General features: G+C 38.0%; 2 protein-coding genes across 2 annotated transcripts; both read right to left on the minus strand.

Moving 5' to 3' along the window:
* Nucleotides 1-3,304: 3,304 nt before the first annotated feature.
* On the minus strand, nucleotides 3,305-4,877 carry LOC116116393 (aldehyde oxidase GLOX-like). Its single transcript, XM_031402469.1, has one exon. It carries the CDS (start codon nucleotides 4,860-4,862, stop codon nucleotides 3,351-3,353), a length of 1,512 nt encoding a protein of 503 aa, XP_031258329.1. The 5' UTR covers nucleotides 4,863-4,877; the 3' UTR covers nucleotides 3,305-3,350.
* A 1,030-nt stretch (nucleotides 4,878-5,907) lies between these two features.
* Nucleotides 5,908-8,591, minus strand: LOC116116394 (pre-rRNA-processing protein TSR2 homolog). Its single transcript, XM_031402470.1, has 4 exons — nucleotides 8,299-8,591; nucleotides 7,753-7,841; nucleotides 7,015-7,128; nucleotides 5,908-6,380 (listed from the first exon to the last, which is right to left on the minus strand). The coding sequence occupies exons 1-4, from the start codon at nucleotides 8,513-8,515 to the stop codon at nucleotides 6,180-6,182; spliced, it is 621 nt and encodes a 206-aa protein (XP_031258330.1). The 5' UTR covers nucleotides 8,516-8,591; the 3' UTR covers nucleotides 5,908-6,179.
* Between the last annotated feature and the right edge of the window lie 9,651 nt (nucleotides 8,592-18,242).

The following is an 18,242-nucleotide window of genomic DNA, read 5'->3' on the forward strand; positions in this document are numbered from 1 at the left end:
GGTGGTGATGGATATTGAGAAAGTGAAGCACTAAAACGGTTATGTGAATTGAGAACTGAAGCACGGAGAAGAAAGTGAAATGGTGAGGATGCAGTGAAAAAAAAAAAAGAAAAAAGAAATGTAACGGTCAGAATGTCAGGATTGTGTCAGGATTCTATTATCAGAGTTGGATTCTTCAAGTAATAAAACAAACACAATTTCAAAAATCCGGTCTAAAATACAGATAAAAGTAGTAAGCCAAACACGCACTAAATTACCTCTATTTTCTTAGATATTATAAGATTATCTTAGTAATCTTATTTTTATTATAATTATATCCCTTATTAATAAACATTTTGGACAATAATGCCCTTGTTTTAAAATAAATTTACATTAATATACCATTTTAATTTTACCCTTGTTTAATTAAGTTTTTAGACAATAATATCCTTATATTTAAAACAAATTATAGACCACCCAGCCACCACCCCCGACAACGGGCCAACCACCACGACGGCCGTCAAGAAGTCGTTGGAGTCCCTAAAAATGATCGAGATTCACTGGGAGTCTCCGAGAGGCTTCGATATGGTCGTTTCTAGCCATATTGATGGCCGAAAACGGCCATATCAAGCCAGATTTGGCTGAAAATGGCCAGATCTGGCTGTTAATGGCTAGGTCCATGGCTGTTAACGGCTAAATCTCGCTAAGATCTGACTGATAATTGCCAAGGATTTGGCTGTTAATGGCCAAATCTGGGCTGATATGGCCGTTTTCAGACATCAATATGGCCAAAAACGGCCATATCAGAGCCTCGTGGTCACGATGAGCTACTCACGATGACTTTCGGAAACTTCTAACGGTGGTTTACAGTGGCGGTAAGGGGTGGGATGATTTTGTCATAAATTAAAGTTTTATATAAGCAGGGGCGTTTTAGCTAAATTTGAAATATTAGGGGTTAAAAAAATTATTCAAAAATTAATAATAAATATAATATTATATTAATATTTAAAAAGATGGCAATTTAGTAATTTAAATAACATACCCATCAATCTATTCTACTTAACCAAACATATTAATATAATATATCCACTAACTAGCCAAACACATTTTCTTAAAGATTCACAGTAATCTTCAAGGTAATATAAGATCATAGTAATCCAACATTCTCTGAATTAAACACACCCTTAAGATAGTTTTAAGAGTGTGTTTGTTTATGTGCTTGTATTAGCAAGTGAGGTTTTAAGTTGATTTGTGCATATTTGAGACATGCAACCATAATCTCGAACGCATGTGACCTAATGCTGATCAAAATTTAGTATAAAATATTATATCAGTTTAATGAATAAATCCAATAGTATTCTAGTATATCCTAACTAAAGAATATGAAGATAAAGTTTATTGGACAGTAGTGATGAACTAAGAAGATGATGATATTTAAAAAGATGACAATTTAGTAATTTAAATAATATACCTACTAATTTATTCCCCTTAACCTAATATATTAATATAATATACTCACTAACTAGTCAAACACATTTTCCTAAAAATTCCCTATAGTCTTCAAGGTAATATAAGATTCCAATAATCTAATATTTCATAAATCAAACGCACCCTTAAGATAGTTTTAAGAGCGTGTTTGTTTATGTGCTTGTATTAGCAAGTGAGGTTTTAAGTTGATTTGTGCATATTTGAGACATGCAACCATAATCTCGGACGCGTGCAACCTAATGTTGATCAAAATTTAGTATAAAATATTATATCAGTTTAATGAATAAATCCAATAGTATTCTAATATCCTAACTAAAGAATTTCCATGTGTGCGTGTATATATATATATATAAACACGAGGGAAAGACTTTATCCACCACTAGTCTTGGTCCACAATTGTCTAAGTAACTAAGTCCAATATGGTTTTAAAATACTAGGATTTACCCCTTCGGGTTTAACAAACATTTACATGATTCGATAGGTAGGAGGGTATTTCTGTTTAAAAACCAAAATAAATCTCATTTGGATATTGTCCTAGTCTTAAAAGTGCAGATTCTGCCCCCAAACTATCCATTTCTCTCTTAACAGTTGTTACACTGAAGAGGTATATCCCAACACTATGATAAATATATATTGAGCTTTAACAATGACCAATGATGTGGCAGGTGGTGAGTGTCTAGCATTGATGTGACGATGACACCTATGATGGTTTAAGGATGTTGTGCGAAAATGTGCAGACAGTTCGGAGCAAGCAATAGCTTGAAGCTTGAAGTAATTTGTGGGATGACGATCAATGGAAGCAAGCTATGGATAGAAGTAATTAAAGGAGTTATCCGATAGTTATCCTCCAAACCGTAGAAGAACATTATCTTCTTAGACAGGTGTTATCCATTAAAATCAAGGAGAAGATTATAGGATGGACTTCCGACAATCTCGCGTGATAATTACACCAAAGATCATTAGATTAATTTTTCAAAATCAAGTCATTATCCTGAAAATCACTCTTGTAATTGTTATCAACTTATCGTATAAACCCCCTCAAAATAATTTTAAGTCATTGTAAAGAGTTTAACAATTTTAGAGTGAACTTATTATTGTAATCAAATACATTAATAAAATAACCATACACATATGTTTGAAGAATTTAGTGGCGGAACCACTTTAAAAGTTATTTTTGCATTTAATTTCATTAGTTTTATTTTTTTTTTCTGATTATTCATAACTATGGGGTTATAATATTCGATTCCGTTAAGGTCAATCGAGTATTTTTAGTTGTTACGAGATTTCGTAACAAAAATATGTTTCTTTACATGCTTGTATTTAGTGATAGAGGTTTTAAATTGACTTTTAACATAGGAATGGAAGACCATCCATGTCCTCACATTGGAGAAGAACTCTTACAACAGAGATTCCTTGATCGCGTCGGATGGAGACCTCTTATTGCCACTTTATCTTGTATAGGTTAAACGATGGCGAATTCTCAAGTTGGTTGATCGGTCACTGATGAAGTGGTGTAAAGTTAACAGTTGGGGTAATACATCGTTGTTCCTCAATATCCTTTATCATCTAGCCGTTCCGGTGGAAGAAGATAGTGAATTTCCTATACCAACAGTCTGTGCTCACTGATTTCACAGAGATAACGGGGTTGACCAATTTCTTGGATTCAACCTCCTCAACTTTTTAATCGGTAATCAATTTTCTTGTTTAACTGAAGTTGATTTTCTATTTGGGATTTTTTTTTTTTTTTTCTCGATTATGTAAATGAAGAAAATATTTAGAATATTATAATAGTATCATATTTTTTATATTATATCTTAGTAAATTCAGATTACTCTACTTATTCTACCCAACAAGGCAACAACTGTGTTCTACCCAACAACTCGTCACTCTATCTTCAACCACACACCGGGACTAGGAATTTCGGCATGCACCAAAAACAACAAATAGTACCCCGGAGGAGCAATCTCAGCCGTCGACGGGGCCACAACGTCCACATTATACACAGCAGGCCCGACCCGTGAAACGCCAAGCTTATTCATTACCACCATCCTCTGATTCATTGCAAAAGAATGCGTTGTAAATGACGGTGCAATGATTCTCACTGATACAACATTCCCTGACAAGAAATTTAGCACAATGAATTTCACTCTAAACGACTGCCTGTGCCTCACTGTTTGATCCACGTGCATGATTCTCGGCCGTAATGCCGTGTATTCAACCGATAAATACGGCGGTGAGAAAGCCTCCAAGCTCAAGTCGGTCGGGTAAAGTACATTGGTAAAGTTGTAATAGATCTGTGGATTGCTACCGCCTATCAAAACACGCCCATCAGGTAGGAGAATAGCTGAGGAATGGTACAATCTCGGCCGGAAGGCCGGTGACATAACTGAGAATCTCAAGCTACTTTCATGTACTGATGGACGGTAGATGATCGGCCGGGTTACTGGGTCCCGCGCATTGTTCCACCCAGCAGTACCGCTTTCGCCACCGTTGACTATGATCACATCACCGGTGGGGAGAATCAACATGTCACTCATAACTCTCGGCGTTGGCATTGGTTCCATTTCCCAATTAGGGTTTGCATGGGAAACCTTGAGCCTCCCACATGTGGAAACTGCACGTACAAAGTCCTGTCGCAATGCTCGTCCATATGAATCCTTTGGTGCGCCACCGCAGACCATGATCTCCGCTTCAACATTGCTGCCATTGTTATTTTCATCTAAAGGAAGCAACACGGATGATCCTGTGCTTGGATAATTACGCGGATCACCTCCAGTGATCTCAGGGAACTCTCTAACCACACGGTTTTGCTTGTAATCTAGCACTATTGATCTTGTATTTGCAAAAAGAAACAAATTTCCGTCCGGTAAAAGGTGGACAAAAGGGTACAAATTGTTCTCAGCATAATCTGTTGTCTCAATCAGGAAACGTAGAAGAAATGGAGCTTGAGGATTCCGGGGGTAAAACTCATAGCTGTATTCTCTTCTCCCTCCAACAATGATTATGCTACCATCAGGTAAAATATGGTTAGTTCCATACCATCTACGTCTTAATAAGTATTCTGGAAATTCAAGCCAATCACAATTTTCATGATCAAGACATGGGGAGAATGTACGGACAACGTGGTCACCGTCGTTGAAGCCTCCAGTCTGGACTAGGGTTCCGTTGGGTATAACCGAGCCGGAGGAGCACCAAACATCGGTTTGAATCATAAGGGGGCGGAAGCCGTTGGTGGTGGTATCATAGAGAATGGAGTGTGCAGTGCAGTCATATTTAAGGGCTTGTTCACGAGAGTCGTATCGGCAAAGGCCACCGGGGAGAGAGAGGTTGGAGCGACCGAAATCGGTACGGTCATAGATGACCACCTTGTTGTTATGGAGGAGCTGCATGTGCATTGCTACAATGCCTGTGCTTTCATGTAGGAGTGTCCATTCACCTTGATGGCCATAGTTTGGAGGGAGGAATTGGGCTGAAATTGGGGAGATGAAAATGAAGAATGAGAGTGAAAAGAAGAAGAGTTTGATGATATTGGTGAGCATTTTGAGTGGAATAAGGACAAGTTTTGGAGGGCTGTAGTTGGGTAATTTGAAGCAAGGTAGGTGGGTTGATGATTGTGAGAGAGGGAGTTGGTGAGTTAAGGTTGATAAGATGATGAACTATATATTAGCTAATTTAGATAATATTATATATAGTTAGGAGAAGAGGAAATTGAGAGTTGAATCTCTGAAGGGATCAGGGACTTGTGCAGTCAAAATGCATGCACTTCTTGAGTGCGCCATAAGCTCAAGAATTATGATAGAAATAGTTGCCCAATTTCCTGCTGAGATAAGGTTCACTTTCTTAGCAAGGTTAGAAAATGTAGGATTACCAAGGACTTCTCTTCTAATAGCGGAAACATGGTAACAGACTAATGTTTATCTGTTATACTAAAATAGTTTCTCCATGTAGCGGACCCTTTTGCCTTCGTTTTTGTTTTTGGTAACAGTCTTAATGTTTTTTTCTCTGGTAAGAGTAATTAATTTGAATTGGGACTAAGTTCGGATAATCTTTTTTAGGTATAGGAGGCATCCAAGCTCACATTGGAACACGTCTAACCCTAAAGCCACGGAGCACCCTACAATACAAGTCTAATGAGCTAAGATAATTGCACAAATGTGTAAATACCTCTCTTGTGACTCGAACACAAAACTCCTTGAGTATTACTAATCCAATGGCTAAAGGATTTGCTATCACCACAAGAAGAGAGCTTAGTTTTGGATAATTTCTTTTTGGGAAGTTGGACTTTGTATGGTTTTTGTTTTCTATTGTGAGATTTCCTTGTAGATCATTGCTGTTATGGTGAAGTTTGAGAATTCATTTAGTAAAATTATACAAGACAATACAAATGTCATTTATAACTCGGTAGTGCAAGGTTTAGTTTCTCTACAATTTGTAGAGTAATTTGAAGGAAAGGGGAAGGCAAAATATAATCCTTCCAAGAAAATTTATATATAAAAATTAGACTCTATGTGATTCTGGACTATGAGTCCATATACAAAGAAATCGATCCTGCAACACTCTTCACTACAAAACTTTGCTAGGTTTAGGGACAAGATTAATAGCAAGCAACATGCCAAAAATGCCTTAAGAACCTGCAGAAAGACATGAGCAGAGAAAGAAAAGGAGAAATTATATTGTGTTCCCGAGAGATTCAAGGGAATGAGAGGTTCAACCTAGTTCTTTTTGCCCTTGCTGCCACGTCTAGATGAAACTACTGTCCATCCATCTTCTGCTTCGGCTGTCTCCGTCATCCTCGTATCACTAGTTGGTATGTTTGCTGAACTCGGTTTTGACACAGATTCTGGTGTATCCACCATCATGTTTGACATATCATCATCTTCATCAGAGCTATCGTCATCCTCATCATTCAAAGCCTGGGCACAAGGGATACAACAAGAAGGAAAAGTGTTAAAAGATGCAAATTAACTCCACTTAATTATGTCAGTAGATTTCTTAAAAATCAGAAAAATTTAACTGAAAACAATAGTAATCATCAAAAACACCTAACAATACAGAAAATCAATTAAATTTCTTCTAAAACTCAACGTTACTGAAGCATAGTATGCTCTTGACTATCCTCTACAAGCAAAAATATGTAATGAGACAAAGAATCCAAGCAGGGGAGGAGAAAACAGAGGGCAATCGACCAAAGAGAAGATCAAATGATACTTTAAGAACTGAAATTCACTGTACAAGGCTTCAATGTCAATACACATCTTCATTCTAATAAAAAAAAAAAAAATTTAAATTACAACCTTGAATTGAGTCTATGGTCTCTCCTATGAACGGACCTTATTGAAAAATTCTTGTGTCATAAGTAAACATATAAGCCCTGCCGTTTAAATGTGCGGGCCACCACAAATTATTTATTCATTGGAACTTTCTCATCCTATCATCAGGTTAACAACATTAAAAACTACAACATAGAAACAAAATCTTGAGATATCAATCTGACCAGACAGGCAGATAAAAAATTTATGTTTGGAAAGAGGTTTAAGCTTTAATTACCTGTTTGACATGAGAACGAGCTGCCATCTGAGAACTGCTTGCTCTCAGATCTACAATAGACTGGTAATTACCTTCCAAGCATTCTCCATGAAAGATCATCAATTTTTCTGCCACCTGTAAAGATCCACAGAAAATGCACAACCATAAAATATCAATGATAAAACTTCCTATATAACATAACACGCCGCACATGAGCAGAAGCACAAGCAATGAATAGACATGGTCGATGCAGAAGCAGATACATATTTAAAAGGTCAAGATCATTACGTTCCCTAATACCATATTCAAAAGGTACAAAATCATTACGGTCCTATAACTACAAAGGTAATAGAGAAATGTCCTGGAAATCTGTCAGAGCTATATACACACCTGGGGAGTTTACTTTTTTAACCCAACTATTTTTTATTAACTAAGCAAACAACCACCACAATCGTTCACAACCATCATTCATAATACTACTACTAAAAAACTGAACAAACGCAAAATAGGAATATTTGCAAGTGAAAACAAGTTTATGAGGAGCACAATATAGACAGGTGTCTACAATTTTTTCTTTTTTTATTTATAGGAACTATTACAAGTTCCTTATCCAGTGAAAAAGTGTACAACCTTCAAAGACGGCAAATAAGCAACCAACAAAACTACAACTACTCAACTCATAATTCCTACAGCATGAGGTTGCTAAATATGAAATTACAGTGCTATTAGGTACAAACTGGAAGAGAAGAGAAGCAATACCTCTTCAACGCTGCCATCTTCAGTCATGGTGTTGAGTGAAAGCATGGTTTCATCAAGAATGTTCTCAAGATCATCAATATATAGTGTATCTGATATGGAACAAGTAAACCATAATGAGAAAAAAAATAAATGAAGTCTAAATTATTCACAAAATATAAACTATAAGGATTAATAGATGGCAAGGTCAATCCAGCATCAATGGCAATTTGTTCAACAGAACAATAAATTTATCATAAAAAATAAAAAAAATAAAAACTAATAACATATAAAAACCCGTCAATATTAGTAAGATTTCTGTAATTTTAAGACTAAAAAAAATCCGTTTTTAAGAGAAACTTACTCAAAACTAAAATTAAGTGGAGAAACATATCCTGAGGTTTCAGCAATTTCCAAACAAAAATATGCTAAGGAGCTAATTCCACCTAATGAATATTTTGAAAAATTCTTAGGTTTAAATTTTATGCCAATAAAATTCATTAAAAAAAATCAAATCAAAAGCTGCAACTTTCAATTTTCGAGTTAAGCAATCAACTAAAAATCATCAACCTTTGGACTGAGTGAACCAGGAGAATACATCTGAGCAAAGCTGGTCAGCGATGGCGCGTGAGCCACGGCCGCCCCACTCGTTCTCCACGGCTATCTGAAGAGCCGACCATCGGGAGAGAATCAAAGATATGCCTTCCTTGAATAAGGCCACCGATTCTCCCGGTAGAGGCGGTGGGGGTCCATCGCTAGCCGCCATATTTGCAGCGGTTATGTCCATAACTGAGTCGACTCGGTTCACTCTGAAGCTGCTGCTCTGTGTTAGTATTATGCGTAAAACCCTGGCAAGAATGGTATGGTATGGCAATATAAGAGAAGGGATCTGTTTGGATTCGAGGATTAGTATATACTAGTTACACCCCAACTTTTTCTGTTTGCACCCCAACTTTTGTCCAATAAGACTCAAAAGTTCCAATATTACACTTATGAATTTTTCTATACATATTCTAATTCTAATTACACCCCAAATAATTCCAATATTACACTTTTCCCCAAATAATGATCTTCGGGTTATTTCGTTCAACCCCTTGAAAGATAATGAAATTTTAACTACACTCAAAATTTTTAGAGTAATGCTACAGTCACTGAAGTAGTGTACCGAATAAATTAATCAATGGTCAAGATTTTGTCACGTCATTCGGTGCATAAAATCGGTGTATAACCTTCGGTGGCTATATCATTTCCGCAATTATTATATACCCTTTCCGGTGGTGGGGTTTTGATACTTTTTAAGGGGGTAAAATAATTTTGGGTAACTATTATGATACTATTTGGGCTCTAATTTTCAGAATATACATTTGTTTTATTATCCAAGAAAATGTATCCAAAAAATGATTCTTGACATATTTGATGTTTGTGGGGTCTGTCATCTGCAAACTTTATTTTTATCTTTTCCTTCTTTCTTCTTCTTTATTTCTTCGGTCCGTCTTCTTCCAACCACTAACCACCGTGACAACTCTCTCTTTCACCTGACATTTGCAACTTTTTTTTCTCTTTTCATTCTTTCTTCTTTATTCCTTTCTTTTTCTTCTTGTTCCTTATTTTTTCAATCTGTCTTCTTCCAACCACCGCTGCAACTTCTCTTCCACATGCATTCAACCTCTTGTGAAGCTCAGTCGGGCCGATCTGCACTATTTTGGCGCATAGCTCCGGCCTTCTTTCACACACGCCTTAGGTTTTGTTGTTTATGTATTATGTTTGTTTGTATGATTTTGTTGCTTATGTATTGTGTTTGTGTGTGTGTGAGTGAATCAGGTTTTGTTGTTTATAGAGAAAATTTAGCTACCCGGCCATCCCAAGTTTCGATTTAAGAAAATGGCCTTGAAACTGTTCATCAAATATTTTATAATTTAGAGAAGATGACGTGGCATAGTTAGGATTAATTAAACACGTAAAAGGGGTTAAAATGAAAATATTAAAACATATGTGGGCCGAATTAGAAATAATGAAAGTTTTTAAAATTTGAAATTTCTCAAAACAAGCCCCACTATTCACCTCGCTTAATCGAAATTCATTAGGCAAAAAGCGATATCTTGAACCAAAGGGAGACACGCTTTTTTCCGATCAAACACTTGCAAATTTGAACCCTAAATCAATTTCTTGAACCCCAAACTGAATACAGTCACGATTTTCGGTGATATAGTCGCGATTTTTGATCGATTTGTTGAACCCTAAAATCGATTTCCTTAACCCTAAATGGAATTTGTGCGATTTTCAGTGATACAGTCCACATTTCCGATCGAAACTGCAAACTTTGACACCAAATTCAATCCAAAACCATGGCTGACACTCACAATGAGGAGGAAAACCCAACTCCACTTTGAATCTTAGATTCCGGTGGCGCAAGCAATTCAATGGCTGCTCCGGTGGATCATTCGACCAGTGAAGGTGGTCCACACGCAGAGGAGACACCGGCGGCATAAGAACAGAGGGAAGAACCAGCAAACGGTTCTAAAGACGGGGAGTCAGGCGAGAATTCAGGCCAGGAGGAGGATTCCAGCGAGAATTCAGGCCAGGAGGAGGATTCCAGTGAGAATTCAGGCTAGGAGGAGGATTCCAGCGAGAATTCAGGCCAAGAGGAGTTGTCCAAGGATTTAGGCGACGAGGAGGAGGCCGGCGAAGAAAGGGTACGTTGTTTGGGAATATTGCTTGTACTGTCGCTTAAGCGATCATTTGTATCGCTTAAGTGATTATTCTGTTTTACTCATGATCGCTTAAGCGATACAAATCGCTCAAGCGATCATGAGTGTTTACTCCTGGTCGCTTAAGCGATCTTGTCAAGGCAGAATCACAGATATAATAAGCGATCTTTTATATCACTTAAGAGATTCTCAGTTTACTCTTGGTCACTTAAGCGATTTCAAATCGCTTAAGCAATCTTGCACGAGGTAGAGTCAAGATCTCTTAAGCGATCCGAAATCACTTAAGCGACTACAATGGTAATTTTTTGTTGCTGATATTTTGTTTATTAGTTGTTTTGGTTTATTTTTGTTGCTGACATTTTGTTTATATCGATTGTGCAGATTGTGTAGACCGTAAACTGTAGAGAGTACGAGTTGGAGCCTATAAGTGAGAAGGTACCCTACTTCCCTACAAGGGTGACGGTGAGGTCAAGTTGTGAGGTTTTTGACAGAATAAGGGCCATTTTAGCTGGAATAAAGCGTGGTGAAAGAGATTTCGGTCGCACTTGTTTCGGTCAGTTTTTAAGAATCGGAACAAATTGGAAAAAGGCATTTTGGGGGCAGGGAGTCCATTACATGTTGATGCACTCAGTAAAATGCAACAAAAAAAATGAAATGTGGTTCGTAGTGGACGAAAAGCCACTACGGTTTGGGATGATAGAGTATGCCTTGGTGACGGGCTAAGGATGCGGGGAAGTGCCAAATAAGGCGGAGGCAGACGCAATAAAGACGAGTCCGGGAGCCATAAGGTTTCATAATAAGGTTTTGCAGGGGGCAAAGTCTATTACAGGACACGTTTTAGAGGAGATGCTAGAAACAGTTTGCTTTAATGATGGAGAGAAGACAAAAGTGTGCTTGCTATTGTTTTTACATTCTATCTTATTGGCTGGTGACTCAACAAAAGCTATTGAGAAAGATTGGTTGTTGTTTGCAAGCGACTTGTAGTTCTTTAATTCTTATCTGTGGGGATAGATATCATTTAAGCGAACCATCAAGAGTTTGAAAAATGGCATTAAAGCATGCCGAATGGGGCGGGAAGGCTAAACCAAGCACGTATAATTTGTTTGGCTTCCCATGGGCAATCCAGGTAAATATTAATAGCTCTATGTTATATTTTTTATAATATATGTATTTGAATTATGTTATGAACTGTTTTTTTACAATGTAGGCTTGGATGTACGAGGCCATCCCTGTCTTCGTTAAGGCCGGGGGGGGGGGGGGGGGGGGAGGAGCAACAGTTTGGATGCGCAACAGCAATTCCAGGATGTTGCGGTGGCATGTCAGGAGTGTAACCATGGGATTACGACCAAATAGAGATTGAGATTCAAGCGGCTGGGGTAAGATTAAAGGATTAAGCTTTTGATATGTAGTTACTTTTATTTTGCTTCAATCTGATTGATTTTTATTTCTTATTGCAGGGAGTCATCCGTCCTTTCTTACCGCTATGGGGATGAAGCGAAAAAGGACTATGTCACATCTTTCAAAGCAATGGAGGATGAAAGGGATGAACAGATAGGACTTGATATGGGACCTAAAAGAGGTCACGCATGTGACGGCAGTTGTAGGGCCATTGCTTGACCATGTCGTTGATGTTGAGGATTATGAAGCTCTATGGGCGGGAGGCCGAGGATGAGGAGGTGAGAGGGAGGAAGAGGTTCGTATGCCTCAGTAAACTGGTACAACAAGTACCCTTTGCCAAGACATCGGCGTAGGGAGAATGAGGTTGTTGACCTCATAAACGGCCTGTTTGAGAGTTTTACAACAGCCGTTTATGCAAGGTTTGACAAGATGGAAGAGTGCATGAAAAGGGTGGAGGAGAAAATGGATAAGCGGGAGAGAAAGTTGGTACAGTGGAGGCTGAAGTTGGTACAATGGAGGAGGAAGTTGGTGGAGAATTAAAGGTGGTTGAAGTGCAAACTGGCTTGAAAAGAGAGAGCCGAAAGAGTAAGTTGTGAAATCGCCTTACATGGTAGTGACACAGGTAAAGAAGAGAAAATAGAAACAAATGGAGGAGAAAACCAGAAATGGAGGAAGGCGAGGTGAGAGGCAAAGGAAGCGGGGATGTAAAAATGGAGGAAGGGGAGGAAGTGGGCAAGGGAAATTGGACTCAAATGTTGATTTGTATAGGCCAATAGAAGAAAAGAAAAAACTCTTTTATGCCTATTACAATGGATCAGGAAGTAATAACCATATAAAGTGTGAGACAAGGGATTATCCCCGGGAATGGTTGAGAAGTTGTTGACGATAGGCACGTGGCTTGAGGACTCGGTGAGTTATTTTCACTTAATTTCCTTATTTTTGCCATGTTTTCCATACTTATCTTGTTGTTTTTATTTGATGCAGCACATCGATGAGATATGACACTGATGAGGCTACGACAGACTACTGATGGTGATCTGTTGTATCCCGACTGTGCTATCACCGATGTGGCGTTTGGCCAAACGCTTGTTTCGGCGTATCACAATTAATTAAAATGTCATTGCTAGTGGTGTAGCAAAAGGACCAAAGCGAAAAGATTGGCCGCACAATAGTTGGACTGCATCCCTGATGATTTCCAGTTTGATGACAGATTATGCAGTATGTAAGGGGGGATCGGCTCAAATATGGCCACAGTTGGGCCTTTGTTAAAAGAGTGTATTGCATCATCCTCGTCAAACAGATGCACGGATAGCAGTCGTCGCGCATCTAGAGGAAGGGTTGCGAAGACCTTGACTGCAACCCAACTATTTGTCGAGACAAGCAGTTGAAGGTCGAGTTGGAGCCACTGTCCAGGTTGTTCCCGCGACTGTTGCATGACAGCAGGATGTTTGGGCACTTGGGTGATCAGGTACTAAACGGAAAGTGGCAGTTAAGCGCTCTACCTGCCCAATCAAGAGTCAAGGTAAATTTTTATAAAACACTTACATAATATAATTGTTCTATAATTTTATTCTAATGCTAATGTTTTCTTCCTATTGTAGTGCTGAATATGGGGCATGCCCTGAAATTTATTCAGTTCGACATGACAACAGCCCGATGGACAACTGAATGAAGAAACAATGAGAGACTGTCAGGAGCATTGGGCTGTCGACTGCTCCATGGGCAGATGGATCTGTTTTGAGTGACCAGAACCCAATCAAAAGGTAGAAAGACTCTGAATTTTGTAGTTTATGTGATGTTGATGTTCATACTTGGGTTGTGGTGCTGATGCTGTAGGTGTCATGCTTATTTGGAGCTTACACGAAAGAGACAGACTCAGTGAACTTCTCACCTACCCATCTGTAACTTTTTTACGTTTTTTTTTTAATTTACAAAAGCTGAGTGTCTGCAGGTGTGTGCCAGATATTTTTTGCAGGTTCCTGGCAAACAGAATTCGAAAACTTCTCAAAGGCTGGTTGGTAGGAAGAGGCATCTGCAATAAAGGGATTGTGCAAAGGTGTTAGTGACATTAAACTCTTTGGCATCCAAAGTAAATTAAGGCCGTGTATAGGAAATTGTAAATAATTTACTATGTATGGTGTGATCCTTGTAAAGAATTGGATCGACATTGAGAGATATTTTTGCTTGTCCATATAAGATAATTCATAGCAGTTTGAATTTACTATGTTGGTGTGATCATTTGCTGCACCCAAGTTGGATAATGGTTTTTTAGCGTTTTGTTTCATTTTGTGTATCAGTACAACGGGGATGTACTGGTGTGATTATTTGATTCACCACAGTTTGGGGTAATGGTTAGCTTGTCCAAATATTTCGATATTTACTGCATCCATGCCTATTTTTTATTTTGTGTTCGATAAACAGGTTACATTGATGTCTCATATTTTGATTTGTGATGAATTAGATTGTATAAATACTTAATTTTGCGATACAAATTCTTTTCGGATTTGGGAGGGAAATGAGTGATGTACAAATGCTTCCCAATCACAGTCATTTCAAAATTAATTAACTTAAAGACAGCCATGGTACAAACAATTACGTATATGACTGACCACATATATCTCTTAAACGACCAAGACTTTTCCAGAAACAACGCTTAAGCGATCTCAAATCGCTTAAGCGACCAAGAGTCTATTATGAAGCATCGCTTAAGCGATATATATGATTGCTTAAGGTTACCCATCTGGGTAGTGTTCATTCTGACTCAAACAATATCGCTTAAGCGATCCCTAACCGCTTCAGCGACAAAAACTCTTTTAAGAAGAATCGCTAAGTGATACATAAGATCGCTAAGTGACCAAGAGACTTTTATGAAAATCGCTAAGCAATATAAAGGATCGCTTAAGCGATCATAGATCTGGGCAAATTCATTCTGCCTCGGACAAGATCACTTAAGCGATCTCAAATCGTTAAGTGACCAAGAGTCTTTTACGAAAATCTCTTAAGCGATACAAATGGATCGCTTAAGCGACCAGAAGTAAAAGTAAAGAATCGCTTAATGATACAGATGGATCGATTAAGCGACCAAAGTAAAAGCAAAGAATCGCTTAAGCGATCCTATGTAGGATATTATATTGTATTTCAGAGCTACGGTTTAAGCGATTAACGCTATACTAAACATATAGGGTTTCGATTCATTCAGGGACTATGACCATTATTATATTTATATTAAACATATAGTTCTTTTATGTCAGTATGAAACATATAGGTGTAGAATGTTTACGTCTATGCTAAACATATAGGGTTTACAATTTGTTCAGTGGACCTTGAAGTTATATATTTATATTAAATATATAGTTCTTTTACATAGTAGAAACATATAAGGGGTAGAATGTTTACGTCTATTCTAAACATATAGGGTTTATGATTCGTTCAGTGGACCTTGACCTTATATATTTATATTAAACATATAGTTCATTTACGTCAGTATGAAACATAAGGTGTAGAATGTTTACGTCTATGCAAACATATAGGGTTTCGATTCGTTCAATGGACCTTGACCGTTATTATATTTATATTGAACATATAGTTCTTTTACGTCAGTATGAAACATATAGGTGTAAAATGTTTACGTCTATGCTAAACATATAGGGTTTACGATTCGTTCAGTGGACCTTGACCGTTATTATATTTATATTAAACATATAGTTCTTTTACGTCAGTATGAAACATATAAGGTGTATAATGTTTACGTCTATGCTAAACATATAGGGTTTACGATTAGTTCAGTGGACCTTGACCGTTATTATATTTATATTAAACATATAGTTCTTTTACGTCAATATGAAACATATAAGGTGTAGAATGTTTACGTCTATGCTAAACATATAGGGTTTATGATTCGTTCAGTGGACCTTGACCATTATTATATTTATATTAAACATATAGTTTTTTTACGTCAGTATGAAACATATAAGGTGTAGAATTTTTACATCTATGCTAAACATATAGGGTTTACGATTCGTTCAGTACATTTTTATATTTCTTTATTTAATTATTTAGGAAATATTAGTATATTTTTAATTAATTTTAGACCCATTAAGTGAATTAATTTCATTAATATCGAAGAAAAAGTTTAAAAATTAACAAAAACACCCCCACCCACCCAACTTCCCAGATTTCGGCTACCGCCGACAACAACAAACGATCAAAAATGGTAGGTAATGGCCAGTTGTGACATTTTTCGGCCAAATCCATGGTGGATCTGACCGGAAAAGGCCACATCTGGCCGTCATCGACTTTCAAAGAAATGGCTGACGTTGACGGTCAACGACGACCAAATCTTGGGCATCGTTGATTGACAACGATGACCATATATTTGGCCATTGCAGATAGCCAGATGTGGACTTTTTCGTTCGTCTACGGCCAGATCTGGCCGTCGTCTGGCCTTTTTCGGCCACATATGTGGTCGATCTGGCTGGAAAAGGCTATATAGAGGCCATATCCACAAGATCCGACCACTGTGTGTCTTAACGCCCTTTCCCAGTAAGATTTCGTGGGTGGTGGCCAGAATCTGGCACCGTGGGTAGGTGGGGGTGTATCTGTTAAATTTTAAAATCATCTGCACAAGAATCGCTTAAGCAATCCACGATATCGCTTAAGCGATCATGTGATTGGCAGAACCAAATCTGCCCAACTGCATGATCGCTTAAGCGAATCTTGTCTTTTTCACTTGGTCGATTAAGCGATCGTCGATCGCTTAAGCAATCATTTGATGGGCAGAATCAATCTGTCGGTGCACGATAGCTTAAGAAATCTATGATATCGCTTAAGCGATCCAATTTTAAAAACCCTTTGTCGCTTAAGCGATACACTTAGTCGCTTAAGCGATCATGGGCAATATACACTTTTCCAGCTTTTCTCCTGAATTTTGACAAACTAAAATTACCAACACGTATTAATTCCATACTTTTTCCTCAATTTGAAAACCTAATTCCAAACTAAAATCACCAACAAATATTTAGACCATGTAATAAGAATACTAAATATAAAGAATGATTTATTAAAGGTAATAATAAAATTTAAAACATCAATAATTGAAAACAATAACTCATCAACGATTGGCCTTCGCAACTCCCTGAATTTCATCCTTTTTCGAACCTAATTATCTGGATCTGCATGTGATTACTTCTGGCAACTGCTTCTCTTGTGGCCAGGTTGCTTGCAAATTGAGTACTTATTCATCTTCCGGGGAACCTCAAAGGCTGATGGAATACGCTTAACTCTTTTTCTCCCCTTTGGTGTCTTCTTGAATAGCGGCTGGATGATAATGTCAGCCATCTCTGGTAGCACTACCCACTGCTCTTCTAAAGACACCGGATATATCGTTTCTGAATAAGCTAGCATGTATTGATCTGTCATATAGAGAGGGGAGCAAAGTTCCATGTAAATTCTTGAACCAAAATCCAACTTCTGTTGGTGTTTCAGTGCTGCTAGTGCATGAGGACAAGGTAAACGTTGAATGTTAAGCACTTTACAGCTGCAAGTTTTTCTAACGAGGTTAACTAGGGCATCCGGACCATAGCTACGCACAGTGAACTCTTGAGCATTAAGAGGATAGGTAAACAGTGCATTTGACAGTTCCATATGTTCTCGTAATAATTTTTCAGCTAACGGAACAAGGGTTGTAGTAAAATTATTTGACTCCGTATGACGCTCATGGAACCATCGTGACAATGTCCTTTAGATTGCATCAAAAAGTGCAACTATTGGAAACTCTCTTTCTATTAACAACTTCGAATTTATGGACTCAGCTATATTCATGGTCATGACATCAAACCTTCTTCCAGGAAAGTAAGCTTTACTCTATCGCTCGAAACCAACATCATGCTGAAGATACTTAGCAACTCTAACATCCTTGATTCGGATTTGCTTAAAGTGTTCCTCAAACTCATCAACCTGATAAGCTTTTGCTGCCATATAGTATGTCTGAAGGAGGCCAGCACACTTAAACTTTTGTTTTATGTTCTCACCAAGGTGCCTCATACAGAATCCGTGATGTGCTTGACGGTAAATAGTGGCAATCCCCTTCTTTATAGAGTTGTGCCTATCGGATATTATGCACAACTCGTCACTGTCAGGCACTATCGTACGTAACTGCTGAAAAAACCAAGTCCACGACTCGTCATTCTTAGAGTCAACCACACACCATGCAACAGGATATGTGTGATTCTCGCTGTCCTGTGCAGTGGCCACCAACAATGTACCTCCATACTTTCCCGTCAGAAAGCAACCATCAACAGCCAACACCTTTCTCATGTTTACAAAACCCCTTATAGCAGAACCATAAGCAACAAAAAAATATTTAAACATCATATTCCTGTCCCACTTCAAAGCCGTCTTGCTACCTTG

The sequence above is a fragment of the Pistacia vera genome, unplaced genomic scaffold, assembly GCF_008641045.1.
Source record: "Pistacia vera cultivar Batoury unplaced genomic scaffold, PisVer_v2 Contig770, whole genome shotgun sequence".
In the NCBI taxonomy this organism is placed as follows: Eukaryota; Viridiplantae; Streptophyta; class Magnoliopsida; order Sapindales; family Anacardiaceae; genus Pistacia; species Pistacia vera.